The sequence below is a fragment of the Passer domesticus genome, chromosome 18, assembly GCF_036417665.1.
Source record: "Passer domesticus isolate bPasDom1 chromosome 18, bPasDom1.hap1, whole genome shotgun sequence".
Lineage (NCBI taxonomy): Eukaryota > Metazoa > Chordata > Aves > Passeriformes > Passeridae > Passer > Passer domesticus.
Window position 1 is genome coordinate 1,556,013 of NC_087491.1, and position 18,627 is coordinate 1,574,639.

Consider the following 18,627-nt stretch of genomic DNA (forward strand, 5'->3'; position numbering starts at 1 on the left):
ACAGGGACAAAGAGAATAATGATTCTCACATTTGGCAAAGCTCCTAAGCCTGTGAATTTGGCATTTATTCAGGAATTTAGCTGCTTGAGCTGGGCTTCTTGTGGGACTTTTAGCAGCCTTGTTTTCCTCACCTTGGGGTGAATGAACCTTGTCAGACTCGCTGGTATCATTTGCTGCCTTTCCTCCAGTGTTTTTAAGAAACTTTTCCAGGAAGGACAACAAAACATTTTCTTTACATTGGCCACCCAGCCACCAACACCCATTTCTCTCATCAGTTCTCCCATAAGTTGCTCAGATGAAGCTGCATCCAAGTTTCCAAGAGTTCCTCCAGAGAGGACCACAACCTCCTCAGAGGAGGGAACCATGCTGTAGTCAAAGGCACTTGGGGGCAAAGAACAGTGTCTAAACTCACTGTGCCAAAATAATGTTGCAGTCTGGTTAAGAAAATTGTCAGAGAGATGCTTCTGCCCCAATTGAGGTGCTAAGAAGACCAAATCCAAAGTGGATTGTATTGAAGAGGAAATGTGAGGTAGAGAGAGACATGGAAAGAAAGAGAAAAAGAGAGAAGAGGGGGTAGGGCAAGGTAGTGAAGGGGACAGAGACCTCCCCCGGCAGGGCAAATGTGACATTGTCCTCTGTGTGCGTGGCCTTCCCAGAGTGAGGGTTTTACACCTGAGCCAGTTTGGGTAAGGGGGGTGGTGTTCACCCCCACAAGCAGGGATTACCCCACTGTTTCAGGTTACAGTGTAAGATGTAACCAAATGCATGTTTTCAATCACCATCTTGACAAACTGTTATAAACGGGCGGGGCAGTGTTCTTTATCTCTTCCATGACTCAGCCCTGATAATGCCCTCCAGGGGCTATCTTCTGTGAATGGGCCATTGAGTGTCCCTGCAGGACTGATAAAATGACAGCATCCCATTGTAGGATGCTCCGCCCAGGGGGAGGAGCCATGCATTCCTACCTGGATATAAGCTGAGGCTTGCAGCACCAGGAGCACCTTGCCTACTGGATTCCCAGAGGACAAGAGCTCCATAAGCACCACTGGACCTTCAGAGGAAGACCAGACCCTTCTACAGGATCACTGCTTCAACAGAATCACATTCATCCCTGCAACAGGACTGCAGCCACCATTTAATGGGACTGCTCCCACCACCCTGACCAACAGGGTGCCAGGTTAGAACCTGACTCTGTCAGTTTAAGGCAGTGTATAATTGCGTTGACCTTAATTTTCTTAATTAATTGTAATTCTGGCCTAGAATCTCCCCCTGGTTTGCCTTCAAACCAGTACAAAACTCACTGTACTCATCTCTTGCTTTCCTCCCAGAACAGAATTTCCCATCCCAAAATCTTTCCCAGATGGAGGAGGAAGCTGTGAGGAAGAGGAAGATGCCCTGGGACACGCAGGCAGGTAAGGAGGAAGTCACTGCCCTTTTCCCCCTTTCCTTTGCTCCATCTCCCAGCCCAGCATGGCCCCTGGCTGCAGGACAACACCACTGGCAATGCTGTCCTGCCAGGGATGAACTGGGGGGATCTCCTACCCCTTCCCTCTGGCACGAAGGCAAATCCCATCCTCTTCTTTTCCGTCCTCCTCCAGACAAAGACCTGAGGATGGAGACCAGGGAGGACAAAACCCCATGGCACAACTTCGTAGCAGAGGCCATTTTGAGTGGCTCCACAGCACAGGAATACAACAGGGAAGAAAAGCCCTGGAGATCCCACAGGAGGAGGGGCTGCAAACCCAGCCCAGGCTACTATGAAAAGGAAAGACCCACCCTGAGCCAGGAAGGTGGACAGAGCTTCAGCCAGTACTCAAAGCTGGTGGTCCATGAGCAGCTTCCTGATGGGGATAAGCTCCACAAGTGCTTGGAGTGTGGGAAGAGCTTCAGGCAGAGCAGCACACTGATTAGCCTCCAGAGGATCCACACCGGGGAATGGCCACACAAATGTGAGGAGTGTGGGAAGGGGTTCAGCTACAGATCCACCCTTGTGACTCACTAACGCATCCACACAGGAGAGAGGCCCTATGAGTGTCCTCAGTGCCAGAAGAGGTTTCGGATCAGCTCAGATCTCCTCCTGCACCAGCAGATTCACACCAATGAGAGGCCCTTCTGCTGCCCAGATTGTGGGAAGGGCTTCAAGCGCTACTCCCACCTCGTCAGGCACCAGCTCATCCACACCGGGGAGAGGCCCTATGAGTGCCCCCAGTGTGGGAAGAGGTTTCAGACCAGCTCCAATCTCTGCCCGCATGTACGGATTCACACAGATGGGAGGCCCTTCTGCTGCCCCGACTGTGGGAAGAGCTTCAAGCAGAAATTCACCCTCGTCAGGCACCAGCGCATCCACACTGGAGAGAGGCCCTATGAGTACCCCACATGTGGGAAGCGCTTCACCCAGAGCTCTGACTTGACCAGCCAGGAGTCACCGGTAAGGGATGTCCTGCCAGTGCCCCAACTGCAGGAAGAGATTGATGAACTGCTCCAGCTTCTTCCCCCACTGGAGGACCCATATTGGAAAGAGCCCTGTGAACCATGGTGGGAAGACATCTGTTAATTTTCCTGCCCCTGCCAATGACGTGGTGTGAGATTGAAGAACATGACGGTCTGGCCATGGCCCTGTCATCACATTCACTTCCACCTCAGGTCATTGCCAGGGGCAGGAAAGGGACTCTCTCTCCCTGAGTGTGGTATTCACATGCCTTCTGAACATGTGAATGTTCGAAGCTGTGAGACAAGCAGAGAAGAAGGAAAACATCATTCTTACCTCTCTTGCTGTGCCTGTGTTGTGCTAAAGTAGAATGCAATATGGAGATTGTTTACTGTTGTGTTGTGTTTTTCAGGCTCTTAGTTATGCTAAGTTGTATATTGTAAGTTGGTTTGTTCCATTCGCCCCTGTGGTTGTGTAATGGTTCTACCCAGGTTGTCTCCTCCCCCGCAATCCTTGTCAGTCTCCCTGTTCCCTTGCCTGTTACCCCAGTTAACATTGTATCCTTTGTTTTGTCGCACCTTGGTGCTTTGTCTGTCACTCAGCAACCCATCCTCTCTATCTAGAAGCTTCTCTTCTGGGCACCAAGTGATTGGTTCAGCAGCTGGGGCCCTTCCCCTAGTCACTCCCCATTGGTCCCATAGCAGTGTCCTTCTTTCCTTTTCTACTCCCTCCTGCTCCTCTATTGGTTGGAGGGCAGGCTCCACCCCTGTTGCCACCTCCCTTTATAAGTTGCTGTAAGCGCTTTTCCCACTGTGTTCAGCTTCTGGACCCCCTGGACTTTTCATCTCCCTGCTCCTCCCAATAACCCTGTTTCACCAGAAGTCGGAGCCCGCTTTCTTCACTCCTGTTTGCATCGGCCCAGAGTCCGTCAAGGCATTCGTGCCTAAGGCTCTCTCCTTGCAAGCGCAAGCGAGGAGAGTGCCCCCCACACCTCGCTGTCACTCACATGCTAAAAAGCTAGCCTGGGGCAGCCCTCAAGGTGGGCTTTTGGATGCATGTGGCCACATGTTTGGCACCCAGCACGAGGCCTGAGGTCATCACCAGACCCTGTGGAAAGTGGACTCTGGGCTCTTGCAGATCTCCATCTGGACCTGCTGTGGGAGTGACCTCTTGAGACCACCTGGCTGTGAAGCTTCCTCCAGTAGGAGCAGACCCATCTCTGGTGGGTTGCACTCCTGGAGGCTCGAGGAGGCAGCTCCTGCACCCGAGGAGTCTTCCCCTGACAGGAACCACCACCTTTGGTCTTTTGTTCACCTAACACTGGATTTTTCCTGAGAGGGGGCCCGAGTTGAAGTGGTGTAGAATTTTGCGCCTGACTGTAAGTGGTCTCCTCTCCCCTTCTCACCTCCTTCTTGTTCCCCTGTCTCTCTACCCCAGATCCTTTCTATTGTTGAAGGGTCGGGGCATCCTGAGCTCCTTTCATTTACTTTGAGCCAGGTCTTTGTAACTTAGCACCTTTGCCTCTTTTTCTGTGCTGTGCAGCCACCGTTCTTTTCGACAGGGGCCGGTGTGGGTTTTTCTGCCTTTTCCTTTTTTATTTTCTCAAGGGTGGTGGGTATTGGTTCTCTCTCTTAACATCATAAGTCATGGGTGCGAGGCTTTCTGGGATCCAGAAAACAGTGTTTATCCAAGTTGAGGGAATCCTTGAGGGTGGGGATGTTCATGTTAAAAAGTGAGAATTAAGAAAGTTAATTGTTTGGTTGTTTTCTCACTTCCTGGAGGTTACCACTGGCCAATTGTATGGGGTCGATTTTTGGGATGTAGTCATTGCAAAGTTGGCAGAATTAGGACGGTCAGGGAACTCCTCCCTTTCTAAGAGTATTTTCTGGTTTCACCAAGTAAGAGCCATTTTAAATTCAAGGTGGGAACGGAGAAAGCAACTGGCAGTTAACACTTTAATCCCCAGTTCATGTGGTTCTCCCCGTCCTACCCCTCTTCCCTCTCCCGTGTTCCCAAAAGGTGGAATCTTGAAGGGAGCTTCCACAGTTGTCCCAAATTGGGGTCCCCATCTCCCCGGCTCTCTACAAGGTTCTCACCCCTCCCGCCCAAGAAGTCCCACTACAAACCAAGGCCTAACCCGGCCCTGGCCCCACACGGGCATTCCAAGCATCCCAAGGTGTCTGGGGACATGGATCTCATCCTGCCTCTGACAGCAACCACAGTGACCCTACAGAACCTCATGGAGCCAGGGGTCAGTTGTGACAACGCGGGTCCAAGGACACCACGGTGACACTACGGAACCTCATGGAACCAAGGGGCCACTGTGACACTCTGGTGCCTCATGCAATCAAGGAGACCATTGTGAAACTCGGGGCCCCAAGGAACCAAGGGTCCATGGTGACCTTGTGGATCCTGTAGTGTCACAGAGGAGCCATTGTGACACAGTGAGGGCGCATGGAGCCGAGGGGCCATGGTGACACATCAGGGCTTTGTGGGAGCATGAAGCCATTGTGACGTTGCAAGGTCTCATGGAAGCATGGGGCCATTGTGACACTGCAGAAACAGGGGGAACATTGTGACACTCCAGGGCCTCATGGAACCAAGGAGACCATTGTGACACTCTGGGGTCCCAGGAAACCAAGGGAACATGGAACAGGTCTGGCTGGCTGGGCCTCCTGGGGACCACCTGACAGGTCCAGCTGACCTTGGCATGTTGAGGGCTGCTTCTCATCTGTCCCTGAAGCACTGGGGCTCTGGGGTTTCCTTCCTATGGGAGAGAACTGTCCTTCTCCTCCGGAGGCCCATGGCCAAAATTTGGATTCCTTCTCCACATTTCCTTATATGCAAAGGTTGTTTCCAGATGAAATCCACCAGGAGTGACAGATCTGGTTGCCTTGGTCATCCAGGGGCCCCCTCTCATCTGCCTTTGAAACACTGGGACCATGTGCTTTTCTTTCTTATGGGAAAAAACCATCCGTCCTGACCAGGTACACATGGCCAAAATTGGGCATCTGTCTCCAGCATTCCCTATATCCAAGGATAACTCCGAGACAAAAGCTGCCAGCTGGAGTGACAAGTCTGGCTGGCCTTGGCTTCCTGAGGGCTGGCACTCATCTGCCTCAGAAACACTGGGGCTCTGCGCTTTCTTTCTTCATAGAAAGAACTATTCCTGTCCACGTATCCACAGCCAAAATTGAGATTGCATCTCCAAAGTGCTCTATGTCCAAGGACAGCCCCTAGACAAAAGGTGCCAGGAGAGACAGGTCTGGCTGGCTTGGCCTAAGGGTGGCTACCTCTCATCTTCTTCCAGAACACTTGGACTTGGCACTTTTCTTTCCTGTAGGAGCAAATCATCCATCTTGACCAGGTGCCCATGGCCAAAACTGGGATTCCACTTCCAAAATTCTGTACATCCAAGGATTGCTCCCAAGTGAAAGTTGCCAGGACTGACAGGTCTGGCTGCCCTTGGCCCCTTGGGGACTGCTTTCCAAACACTGGGGCTCAGTGCTTTCCTTCCAATAGAAAAGAACCATCCTTCTTCTCAAGGTGTCCATTGTCAAATTAGAAATTCTTCCTCCCAAATTCCATATATCCAAGGACTTCTCCATGATGAAAGCTGCCAGGAGAAACAGATCTGGCTGGCTGAGCCTCCCAGGAGCCATCTCTCTTCTCATCTACATTTGAAACACTTGAGCTCTGTGCTTTCCTTCCTATGGAAAAGAACCATTCTTCTTAACTGTGCAGAAATGGCCAAAACTGGGATTCCACCTCCCAAATTCAAAATATCCAAGGGTTGCTTTCAAACAAAAGCTACCAGGACAGAGAGGTGTGGCTGGCTTTGGCCTCGAATAGCTGCCTCTTAGCTGCCCCTGAAACACCAGAGTTCTGTGCTTTCCTTCCTATTGAAAAGGACTGAGATTCTCCCCCAAGTGTCCATGTGTGAAATTAGGATTCCACCTCTAAAATTCTGTATATCCCAGAGTTGCTCCCAGGCAAAATCTGCCAGTACCTCCAAGTCTGGCTGGCCTTGGCCTCTGGTGACTGCCTCTGCAACACTGGGGCTTGGTTCTTTCCTTGCCATGGAGATCACTGGGACACTGTGGGGACCTCATGAAACCAAGGGGATCATTGTGGCACCACTGGAACCCATGGAACCAAGGGGCCATGGTGACACAGTGGGGCTTCATGCAACCCAGAGACCATTATGACTCTGTGGGGCCTGATGGAACCATGGAGACCATGAGGGCCTTTCAGGGCCTCATGTCACCAAAGGGCCATTGGGACACCTCAGTGCGTCATGGAAGCAAGGGACCATTGGGACACTGTGGGGCCCCGTGTAACCGAGGGAACATGGAGCAGGTCTGGCTGGCTTGGCCTCCCCACGGGTCACCTGACAAGTCCAGCTGACCTTGGCATGTCAAGGGCTGCTTCTCATCAGCTCCTGAAACACTGGGGCTCCGTGCTTTCCCTGCAATGGAAAAGAACCATCCCTCTTTTCAGATGCCGGTTGCTAAAACTGGTACACTCCCTAAAAGATTTCTGGTGGGCAAGGGTATATCTCAGAACAAAACTTACCTGCGCTGGCTAGCCTTGGCCTCTGGTGGACACTTCTCATCTGCCCCTGAAACACTGCGGCTCTGTTCCTTAATTCCTGTGGAAAAAAACCACCTTCCACGCCCAGACACCATGGCCAAAATTAGAATTTTATCTCCCAAATTCTATATATCCAAGGATTGCTCAGACAAAAACAGCCAGGTCAGGCTGGCCCTGTCCTCTGGTGATTTTCTTAGACTAGGAGCTGAAGGTTTTCATTTGAAAACACCTTGGAGAGACCCCAGAAACCTCCCAGGGAGGGGTTTTGAGGCCTCGGGCACATGAGCACTACACATGGACAAAGGAGCTCTGTGCTCTGTGATGTTGTGGTGGAAGTCATGTTCTAAGAGAAGGTGCTAGCACTTGCCTTCATGTCTAACAGAAAACCAATCAGTAATTTGCTCTGAGAATTGACAGTCTGTTAAACCACTAAGGAAACTGTACACACCTCTGTGAAGACACATGTTAAAGACTAGAAAGCCTGGGAGGGTGTCTTTCCCTTCTGGCCAGCAAAGAGGTAACAAGGCTGACCCAGCCCCTGTCTCAGCCAGGCTGGGCCAGGCGGCTCTTGCCGTGGGGCCGGGCCCCTTCCCAGGGAGCCCCCCAGGCCCCATCGGCTGCCGGGCAGGGCAGGGGAGGCCATGGGGCCGAGGCCGGGCCGGGCCATGGCTGCGGTTGTCAATACCTGGGCGCTACCGAGCCCTGCCCTGCCGCCAGCCCGGGCCGAGCCAGGATCCGCCGGGCCCCAGGAGCAGCCCCAGGCCAGGCCAGCTCCACCAAGATTCTGCCACCCTTGGGGATCACCCGCAAGCCCCGGGCAGGGGGAGGAGAAGCCATGGGCCCTGGCCGTGCTGCTGCTGTGATCTGGCCTGGCTGCTGAGATCCTGGCCCTGCCCCAGAGTGGCCCATCCTGACACAGCCCCAGCGCAGCCGCTGCAGAAACCTCCATCGTAAAACAGCTCCGGCTGCAAGGACCCAGCCCGGCCAGGGTCATGGAACCATCTGCAGGCCCCGGGAGAGATATTAACTCTTTCAGTGCTTCCATCCTCCCTCGAGTGAGAGAAATGGACAAAGTGCAGGCACACAGGGGAGCAACATAAAGACACCAAGGTCAGTGAAGAGGAAGTTGAATCCCAGATGGGAGGGATGAGGAAATGCCTTTATCTTGGGACTGAAATCCTCTTGAAAAGCTATGGAGAAGGATGTAATTGATACATCAGACTCTCTTTTTCCCTATCATGCATGGAAAAGTATGGGGAGATGACTTGTTCAGCAAAGGCCTCCATGCTAAAATAAGCATATGTTGAATCAGCTGTGATCCCATGAGAAGTTTGTACAGAGAAAGACAGCAGAGTGATGAGACCCTGTACCCTCACAGAGAGAAGAAGAAGAACTGTGTTCCCAGAGATAAAGGTGATTTCAGAGACAGATGAAGAGGACCTTTGCTCTTACACAGCTCATCTTTAAACTAATACTACATAACTTGACATGGCCCATAAACACAACTGTGGGAAAAGCTGTGAAAAATGGGAGGGACTTAATGACTGCAGGTTTTTCGGGCAGCCGCTATTCATGGAAATTGAGAGCCAGGAGAGATCTGTTTTCTTATGGAGAAGTCTCCATAGCATGAAAGAGAGACTCCTCTCCCTATGCAAACTTAATAAAGACTATTCCAGAGGTGGTAAACTGACTGAAAGCTTCAGATTTTGTCTGTTTACATTCTCAGTAGGAAAGAAAATTTTGTAGGGAGAGGTGAAGTGTTCTGAAAGTTTTGTTCTGATTCTATCACTGGGATGTGGGCTAGGGGGAGATGCTGAGGGCAGGACAAGGGGCTGACAGTGCCCAGCCTGGCTGGGGCTGTGCCAGGAGGCCCCAGGGCCTCAGGACTAGGTGTCTCCTCCCAGCCCTTGGTGGCACAGACCCTGCTGCTGTGCCCCAGGGCACCAAGACTTGGCTTCTCTTTGTCCCCACCTCTCATCACTGCCTCCAGTTCTCTGCTCTGGCTGGGGCCTGGGGACACTTTCTGAGTCGTGTCCCTCAGTGGGACCCAATAAAAGTCTAAGAAACTCTGGAGGTGGATTCTGACTTGGAGTTCTGGAGAGGTTTCTTCAGCTGCCTCTCAGGGACTGATGTTCAGGACCTGAGCACAAAGCCCCAGAGTGATGGAGAAGGAAGACTTGCTCACCATATGATGATCGACAAGTCTCGTCTTTATTCCCGAATCACCGATTATTATACACCCTTTAATTAGCTCATGCATAGTGCAAAATCCCAGCTCACCGTTGGCTAACTAGCTATCAGCTACCTACGTGCTGGTTTTAGTATAACTATTCCACTTTCCCAGGCTATTTGCTCCACCACCTGTGTCTGTGCATTACTTCATCCGTGGGCCAAGGACACAGTTTAATTGGAATGGCAACTCCCCTCATTCTCTATCTCGGTCAAATTAATCTCACTGTGAGCTATAGCTCGGAGCCAGCTTGTTATAAAGCTCTCAACATTTCCCCCGTTTTCTTTTTGGGCCAGAAGTGTTGTTTTCCAAGCCCTTTCCATCATCTGACTCACCATTCTTTGTATACAATTAAGCAAGGATGGTAATACAAGCATTAGCAATACTATCACACAATATCTCTATAGCATATTGATACAGAATGATCTGATAAATTCATACAACACATACTCTCAAATTCTTCACAACCATGGCTTTGAGCTAATAATAAGAAATTGATTGCTGCTCTATTCTGCAATACTGCATGATTTACACTTTGTACATCTTGAGACAGCATGTCCAATACCTGGGAGGTGGCGTTCAGTTCGTCTTTGGCCTAGCAGCCTAATTGCTTGGCCAAATTCATGGCCTTATTAGCTGCCCCTCCAGGTAAAAGTGTGGCTACTACTACCTGTTTCAGCTCGCTTCAGAATGTGGGTTGCCCTATTTGGCAGTCCCTCTGGAGCGAAGAGAACAGGACTTAAGTTGCTTGATGCAGTCGTCTAGTGCCTCCTCAACCCTACAGTCCAGGCACGGCTGTGATTGAGGAGCTTTTAGTTCTACCGTAAGGTCCTGACACCACTCGATCCAATCATCAGGAAGATGAACGCAGGCATGTCGCGCGTCGTTAGAGTAGGGCTGGAGGTGTTGCAAATAGGGTCGCAATATCAGCGTCAGTTTGTTGTGCACCCTCTCTTTGTCCTCCGGTGGCAAGGCCGCGAGGGTCCTCAACATCTGGTACAGCTCGAGTCCACTTCGCGGGGATCCACAAGGGTCCTGTTGGAGAGGAAACACAAAGATATCCCCTCCCCCAGTATAGTACCCTGGCAGCTACTCCTGCTACATAAAGGGAGTCAGTCACAATATTCAAAGGACCTTTTAAATTCATCATTGCCCATACTACAGCTAAAAGTTCCAATGTCTGTAGACTGTCCCTGGCATCTGCATTTACAAATGTTGTCGCCACTGTCCTTACTGTTTCCATGTCACGGCTGCTCTCCTGGACTTTTTACCAGTGTCCGTAAAGGCCGTGATAGCCCCCCTTAATGGTGACAGACTCCGAATGGGCTTTGTTATCCAGTCCCATTCTGTCATCCACTGGAGGGGACTAGGATGCAGTTTCCCAGTCTCCACGACAGCTCCAGCTCCTAAAAGGGCTTCCTGGAGCTCCCCAGAGTTCACCAAATACCAGTCAAGTGTGTCCTTTTTGATGGGCAATCGTATTGTGGGAGGCTCCGCTCCTGTAACTTGGATTGCTCTAAAACGTCCTTTCTTTATGAGGGATGCAATCATTTCAATTTTCAGTCTCACAGTTCTCTGTTGCTGTAGCGGTGGAGAGAGCCACTCCAATACCCTGAGCTCCCCCGTTTTCTTTTCAAGCTGAGACAGGGCACCTGTTAAAACACAAACGAATCCCACATCTCTGCAGGACTGAAGAATCTTCTCAAAATCCTGGAGGTGAAGAATGGGTCCTGGTTTCATTTTGCAATGTTACATAAAGAAATGTTAAGATAAGAGTAATTAGGAGTCAATTTAGATAATACACACAATTAACAACACATATAAGATCAGAAAATTACTAAACACTACAACACTGAACTCTTATCCCAGAGTCTGCGACAGCTGACAAACCTTAAAATGACAGAGAATTGGAGAAATCATGTCCGGATTCATGTTTCTCCAAATCACCTCTGAAAATGGCTCAGCTGTCATAGATGGTCAAATTGCCAAGTCAAAAGGACTTGAATACTTTTTGATGCAGAAAACATCTGGGTTGATTGTCAGTCACTCCATCTAAATAGAGTTAGAACTTGGCCAGAGCCCGAACTCTAATTGGTGAGTGTCACTTAACATACCTTTTAAACAGGACTTTTAAAAACACCTGTTATAAACAAGAAACCTTAGGGTTACAAACCAATAAACCAGCAAATAATTGAATCCTTCTGAAGTTTCTGTCAAGACAGAGATTTTTCAAACACAGCAAAATTCTTGAATTCTCTGCTGGAGTATTCCTGTAATAATAATTAAAAAAACTACAAAACTGGCAATTTGGATAAAAACCCTCAAAAACATCTAAATAGTTAGGAAATAAAAAGACAGGATCCTGAAGAGACACGTGTCTTGCAGGTGATCACACAAAAAAATAGAAAAACACATGAAAGCTAGCTGCAAATACTACAACAATACCTTAATAATAATTCTTATCACAAAAATCTGAAAACTCCCTAACAAGAAGTGCTTGAAGGGGTTAAGACAACCTTCCCAAAGTATTCATCTAGTATTAACAGCAATCACTATCTATCAGCATTACTTACAAAAACTAAAAATAACAAAGTTTATAAACTTAATATAAATAATTCTTAAAACTTTGAATCTTGGATAGATATTTTAAAACAAAACTGAGAAAGATGACAGATAATCTTAAACACAAATAATTTCACTTAAAATAAGGACAGTACAAAATAATTAGCACATTTACATCCATTTATCTAATGCCATCTCTTAATGAATAGAAGAGAGCAAAGACTATAAAGCCCATAGTATACAGAAATATTACAGTTTATATCTTCTTATATGTAGTCCAAACAGAAACTAGGAAGTTTACTTAGACTCTGCCCCCTAAAAGGTTGTTCTCGCCTCAGGCAAGGGAAAGGTAATAAAGTCATCAAGCTTAAAGCCATCAAACCCAAATACTCAATCATTTTTCAAAAAGCAAACACATTTACAAAAAAACTGGTAAACTAATTGTAAAGTCTGTGGAACAGTTGGGTGAAATGCCCCGTATAACATCTGGTTGAAACACTGTGTGAATTTTCGGAAGTTTTCTATCCTGACCTTGAAGAAAATTCCTGACTTGGTTTTTCTCAGACACTTGTTTGAATTGTTGCGATGGGCTGGTTGCTGTGGTTGCTAGGGAGCTGTGACAGGGCGGTGCTTTGATGAATGTCTGCTCGTGCCCGTCTCCGCCTGCTTGCACAGCCTCAGTCTGCGCTATCCCGGGGGTGCGGAAAGGAACGCTCTCGCCCGGACCCGCGCAGCCCTGATCTCGTTTGGGCTCCGCTCTGCCTGGATTTCCGCTCGGGCTGGTTCTCCCTGGCTCTGCGCCAGCACCCGCAGCCAGCGGGAGCATGTCCCACACCGCTGGTGCTTTTATGCGCTTGCAAAAAGTGAAAAAGCCCTCCTAGTTCCAGCTTTCGAGTTTTGCTTTATTGGTGTGCGTCCGCCGCCGCTACCACCGGCACTGCGCTTATCGCTGCCGCGTATTCGGCTGCCGCGTGTCGCTTTGGCTGGCTTAGCCCTGGCCGGCACCCCCCTCGCGATCTGTGCACTTTCCCCATGGACAGCTGCCATGCGAGTTTTTGTCACCGTGCGTGTCACTGGACCCGCGGTGCACGTAACCGCCGCCGGCACCGAGCATGCGGTTGCCGCAGCGCTCGGTCCGCTCCGCCGCCGCACTGCTGGGAGCGCCGCCGGCACCGAGCATGCCGCCGCCACCACACGCGTTCTCGCCGCCGCGTCTGCCCCGGGCTCTCCCGCGGCGCGCATAACCGCCCTCCTGGTCCCAAACTTACGCCACTCTGTTAACTCACGTACTGTACAAGGATCTTGAGAAACTCCTTGTGCATACCCGTAAGCTAACAACTGTGGGAGCTCTTTCTGCAAGTCTATGTCCTTAACCTGACGCTTTTTTAAAAAGCAAGTAAATAAATCATATGCTGCTTTCCATTTCTAATCAGCGCTGTTGCAAGGCTTTTCAGACTTCGGCAGCACGTAGGCTAGGACCACCTATATGACTCCTAGGGCCGCGAACGCAGTGGTTCGTTTGCCGTCCCCCCCTTGCTTCAGAAGGACCCGCTCCTCCTTCCCCATCCGTGGCAGCCGTGTCCGTCCGTAGTCGTCTTACGGTCGACGTCGGGGTCAGCCATTTGATGGAGAAGGAAGACTTGCTCACCATATGATGATCGACAAGTCTCGTCTTTATTCCCGAATCACCGATTATTATACACCCTTTAATTAGCTCATGCATAGTGCAAAATCCCAGCTCACCATTGGCTAACTAGCTATCAGCTAACTACATGCTGGTTTTAGTATAACTATTCCACTTTCCCAGGCAATTTGCTCCACCACCTGTGTCTGTGCATTACTTCATCCGTGGGCCAAGGACACAGTTTAATTGGGATGGCAACTCCCTCATTTTCTATCTTGGTCAAATTAATCTCACTGTGAGCTTTAGCTCGGAGCTAACTTGTTACAAAGCTCTCAACACCAGAGCGTCATTCAAGTCCTGGTGCTGTGTCTGCTGAGCTGGGCTGGGCTCCTGGCACAGAGGCAGCTCCTGGCAAGCAAGAAGAGCTTCAAAATCACATTTCTCTTGATGAGCAGCTCTTCTGCCAGCCCAGCAGGGCTGGGGCACTGCCTGCAGCCACGCCGGGCACAGCCCAGAGGCACAGAGAGCTTCAATCAGTCAGGGCTGGGAAGGTGCTGAGAAGTGCCTGGGGCAGAATCACTGCCAGCCCTTGACACAGGAACCTCTGGCTGCAGGACAATGCAGCTGCAGGTCCTGGAGTGATCTCCTAAATCTGGAACATCCCAATGCCTACAGACCCTGTGAGTACATTCTCTGATTCTCTCTTGTGCAGAGCAGCCAGGGGTGCCCAGGGCTGTCCTGCAGAGCAGGCTCCTGCAGCCCAGGGCGCTGTGCTGGGCCAGGGACTCTGCTGCCTGCCAGGGACAGCTCTCAGCCAGCCCTGGCAGCTGCTCCCAGCACTGGGAGCAAGATCTGGATAGGAGCAGTCGGCTGGTAAGACTTGGAAGTGTTCTTCTTGTGTGGTGAGGATGTTGCATTGTTCAGGAGTGCTCCCAACATGACATTTAATTCCAGAACATTTCTGAGTAAATTATACTGGGAGCACAGCAAAGCAGGGGCTGCATAAAAGGGAAAATCCTGCTGTTTTAAACTACTGCTTTGGCTTGCCTGAATGGGAAATTGCACATAGATATTCATCTCTCACTTCAGGTTGAGGAAGAAAAAAAATTATATCAGATGTCAATAAACCATGCAGAAATGAGCACAGGGCCACTTACAGGCAGCATCAGTGTCACTTTTCCAGCCTCTTCATGGTTGCTCTGACATTGCCATCAGAGCCTGCAGAGCCCAAGCTCTCCCTGAGCATTGCCAGAGCTGGGAGGGGTCTGCAGGACAGAACTGAGCCCACAGGGCAGCACTGGTAGGGCCCAGCCCTGAGCGCAGGGAAGCAGCTGCTGGCAGGGACAGCTCCAGGCAGCAGAGCCCTGGGCAGGCAGAGGGGGGAAAGTGCCCCCAAGCTGTGCTGGGATATTTAAAGTCCTCTCCTAATCTAAGTATTCCATGATTATTTTATTTACAGATCCCCATGCCAAGACAGCACAAATGTCCAACAGCAGCTCCATCAGGCACTTCCTCCTGCTGGCATTGGCAGACACGCGGCACCTGCAGCTCCTGCACTTCTGCCTCTTGCTGGGCATCTCCCTGGCTGCCCTCCTGGGCAACACACTCATCATCAGCACCGTAGCCTGTGGCCACCACCTGCACACGCCCATGTTCTTCTTCCTGCTCAACCTGGCCCTCAGCGACCTGGGCTCCATCTGCACCACTGTCCCCAAAGCCATGCACAATTCCCTCTGCGACACAAGGACCATCTCCTACAAAGGATGTGCTGCTCAGCTTTTTCTTTTGTATTTCTTCATCTCAGCAGAGTATTTCCTCCTGACCATCATGTGCTACGACTGCTACGTGTTCATCTGCAAAGCCCTGCACTACGGGACCCTCCTGGGCAGCAGAGCTTGTGCCCACATGGCAGCAGCTGCCTGGGCCAGTGCTTTTCTCTAGTCAATGCTGCACACAGCCAATACATTTTCCCTGCCCCTTTGCAAAGGCAATGCCCTGGGCCAGTTCTTCTGTGAAATCCCGGCAATCCTCAAGCTGTCCTGCTCACACTCCAAACTCAGGAAACTTGGGCTTCTTGCTGCTAGTGCCTGTTTAGAATTTTGTTGTTTTGTGTTCATTGTTTTCTCCTGTGTGCAGATCTTCAGGGCTGTGCTGAGGATCCCCTCTGAGCAGGGATGGCACAAAGCCTTTTCCCCCTGCCTTCCTCACCTCGCTGTGGTCTCCGTGTTTTTCAGCACTGTCATTTTTGCTCATCTGAAGCCTCCCTCCATCTCCTCCCCATCCCTGGATCTGGCCCTGTTCAGTTCTGTACTCGGTGGTGCCTCCAGCCCTGAACCCCCTCATCCACAGCCTGCGGAACCAGGAGCTCAAGGCTGAAGTGTGGACCCTGATGACTGGATGCTTTCAGGAACATTAAACTGCTGGCCAATTTCTGCAAATCACTTGTAATAAAAATCACCTTTGATTCTTTTTGTTCATTTCATTTTGGATGTTCTTTTCCTTTTTAATTTTTTTCATATTGTCCACAAAGAAATGTCATTGTTTGTGCCATTTCTAAGTTTGTTTCTCTTCAACTTGCCTGTGGCCACAGACTATGTCAATGAGGGGCTGTGCTCTTGGGGGCTTTAAAGGAACTAAAGGATCTCCCAGCAAAGTTTTCTGCAGAGATGCCCTTTTGTTGCCTTCCCTGGAGCTGCAGCAGCAATGTCTGTGTGCAGAGCTGGGGGCAGATCAGTGCTGGCACAACTGCCCTGCTCCTGCTGGCCACACCATTCCTGATCCAGGCCAGGAGCCACTGGCCTTCTTGGCCACCTGGGCACACTGCTGCCTCATGTCCAGCCTGCTGTCCATCAGTCCCTGCAGGTCCCTTTCTGCCTGGCTGCTGTCCAGCCACTCTGTCCCCAGCCTGTAGCGCTGCAGGGGTTGTTGTGGCCAAAATGCAGTACCCGGCACTTGGACTTGTTCAACCTCACCTTGTTGGATTTGGCCCCTGGATCCAGGCTGTTCCAGGGTCCTGTGCAGAGCCCTCCTACCCTCCAGCAGATCAACACTCACTCCCAGCATGGTGTCATCTGCAAAGATGTTCTTGGCTCCATGTGGCCTCTCAGTGTCATAATGGCCCTTAGGTTACACCAGGCCCTGCACTGTCACATTAGTCTCCTTGTTTCAATGAGACCATGCAGAGCAACAATGCTCTCCTTGGTTCCATGGGGCCCCAGAATATGACAAAGGACTCATTGTTTCCATGGGACTTCACAGTGTCACAATGTTCTCGTTGGTGCCGCAGTTTCACAGTGGCCCCTTGGTTCCATGGGGCCCCAGGGTGTCACAATGGCCCTGTGGGTACATGAGGTCCCACACTGTCACAATGGTCTCTGTGGTTCCACAAGTCCCCTCAGTGTCACAATGGACTCCTTGTTTCTACAAGGTCACACAGTGGCCACACAAGTGTCTTCCAGATCCTTTGAAGTCCAATTGTGTCACAGTGGATCCTTGGTTACACAGGATCCCGAAGTGTCACAATGTCCCCTTGGTTCCATGAGGCCCCGCAGTGTCAGAACGGCCCCTTGGTTCCAGTGGGCCCTGGAGTCTCCCAATGGTCTTCTTGGTTTCTCAGTATCAAAATGGTGAAACCTCTTCGTTGCACATGGTGTTGTAGTGTCACAATGTCCTCTGTGGTTCCATGAGGACCCAGAATGTCACAATGGACTCCCTGGTTTCATTTGGCCCCACAGCACCACAATGGACCCCTGGTTCTATGCTGCAGGGGCATCATGGTCCTCTTAGTTCCACGAAGCCCTGCAGTGTAACAATGGCCCCTTGCTTCCCCAGGGTGTCCCAATCATCAGAAAATGACAGGATCAAATAGGCTGGAAAAGACCTGTGGGATCCACAAGTCCCACCAACACCCTAATACTGCCTTGTCACCCAGACCATGCCACTAAGTGCCACTGGAGAGGGACAGTGACTCTGCCACCTCCCCCCAGGCCTGCCCATTCCAATGCCCAATCACCCTTTCTGTGAAGAATTTTTTCCTACTGTCCAGCCTAAACCTCCCCTGGTGCAGCTTAAGGCTGTGTCTTCCTGTCCTGCCCTCCAGCAGATCCACACTCTCATCCAGCTTGCTGTCATCTGCAAATTTGTGAAGGGCGGACTCGATCCCCTCACCCAGATAATCAGTGAAGATATTAAACAGGACTGGGCCCAACACAGATCCCTGGGGGACAGCACCAGTGACTGGACACCAGCTGGGTGCAGCACCATCCCCACCACTCTCTGGGCCCAGCCTCCAGCCAGCTCTTAAATCTCCCAGTGAGGAGGGAACCTGCCCAAGCTGTGGGCTGCAGCTTTTCCAGGGAATGCTGTCAGAGACAGTGCCAAAGGCCTTGCTGAATTCCAGGCACACAACATCCACAGCCTTTCCTGCATCCACAGGCTGGTCACCTGGTCATAAAAGGAAAGACCAGGTTGGTCAGGCAGGACCTTCCATCCATAAATCCATGGTGGCTGGCTCTGATCCCTCAGCCATCCTGTGGGTGCCCTGTGATGGCACACAAGGTGATCTGTTCCATAACCTTGCCAGGCACTAAGGTCAGGCTGACAGGCCTGGAGTTCCCCAGATCCTCCTTCCAGCCCTTCTTGGGATGGGCTCACACTGGCACCTCCCTGCTGAGCCAGGACTGATGGTAAATGATGGAGAGCAGCTTAGGGAGCTCATCCACCAGCCCCGTCATCCCCCTTGGAAGGATCCCATCTGGCCCTGGAGAGACCTATGAGCACCTGAGTGGCTCAGCAGGTCACCCACCAGCTGCTTCCTCCTGGATTGCAGGGGGCTGTTCTGCTCCTTGTGCCCATCTACCAGATCAGGGGAACACTTGTCCTGAGGACAACCTGTCCTAATATTGAAAATTGAGACAAACAAGTTGTTAAGCAGCTCAGCCATTTCCTTATCTTTAGTTCCTATATTCTCCCCTGCATCCAATAAACAGTAGAGTTTCTCCTTCCCTGTCCTTTTGCTATAGTTTTTTTTAACTTTTTTTTTTTTTTTTTTTCAGAAGCCACCAGATTAAGTTCTAATTGAGCTTTCTACTCTTTCCTTTTCTTTCTTCATGACCTAATGACATCCTTAAACACCTACTGAGTTGCTGGTCCTTTTCTGTCTGAGTTCCCACAAAAACTCCATGGGCAGCC

The 18,627-nt window shown here is 50.6% G+C and overlaps 2 protein-coding genes across 2 annotated transcripts; both read left to right on the forward strand.

Moving 5' to 3' along the window:
• Nucleotides 1-1,360: 1,360 nt before the first annotated feature.
• LOC135283351 (gastrula zinc finger protein XlCGF9.1-like) lies at nt 1,361-3,449 on the forward strand. The gene is made up of 3 exons (XM_064394062.1): nt 1,361-1,412; nt 2,016-2,428; nt 3,393-3,449. The coding sequence occupies exons 1-3, from the start codon at nt 1,361-1,363 to the stop codon at nt 3,447-3,449; spliced, it is 522 nt and encodes a 173-aa protein (XP_064250132.1).
• An 11,470-nt stretch (nt 3,450-14,919) lies between these two features.
• Nucleotides 14,920-17,740, forward strand: LOC135283352 (olfactory receptor 10A4-like). The gene is made up of 3 exons (XM_064394063.1): nt 14,920-15,360; nt 15,574-15,744; nt 17,537-17,740. The coding sequence occupies exons 1-3, from the start codon at nt 14,920-14,922 to the stop codon at nt 17,738-17,740; spliced, it is 816 nt and encodes a 271-aa protein (XP_064250133.1).
• The last annotated feature ends 887 nt before the right edge of the window (nt 17,741-18,627 follow it).

Bases quoted from the DNA above. Each gene is read 5' to 3' on its own strand.
- LOC135283352 (XM_064394063.1), top strand. From the start codon at position 14,920: ATGTCCAACAGCAGCTCCATCAGGCACTTCCTCCTGCTGGCATTGGCA. The intron at 15,361-15,573 runs GCCAGTGCTTTT...TCCTGTGTGCAG, and splicing joins ACATGGCAGCAGCTGCCTGG to ATCTTCAGGGCTGTGCTGAG. The intron at 15,745-17,536 runs GTACTCGGTGGT...CCTGCCCTCCAG, and splicing joins ATCTGGCCCTGTTCAGTTCT to CAGATCCACACTCTCATCCA.
- LOC135283351 (XM_064394062.1), top strand. From the start codon at position 1,361: ATGGAGGAGGAAGCTGTGAGGAAGAGGAAGATGCCCTGGGACACGCAG. The intron at 1,413-2,015 runs GTAAGGAGGAAG...GCATCCACACAG, and splicing joins GCCCTGGGACACGCAGGCAG to GAGAGAGGCCCTATGAGTGT. The intron at 2,429-3,392 runs GTAAGGGATGTC...TCTCCTTGCAAG, and splicing joins TGACCAGCCAGGAGTCACCG to CGCAAGCGAGGAGAGTGCCC.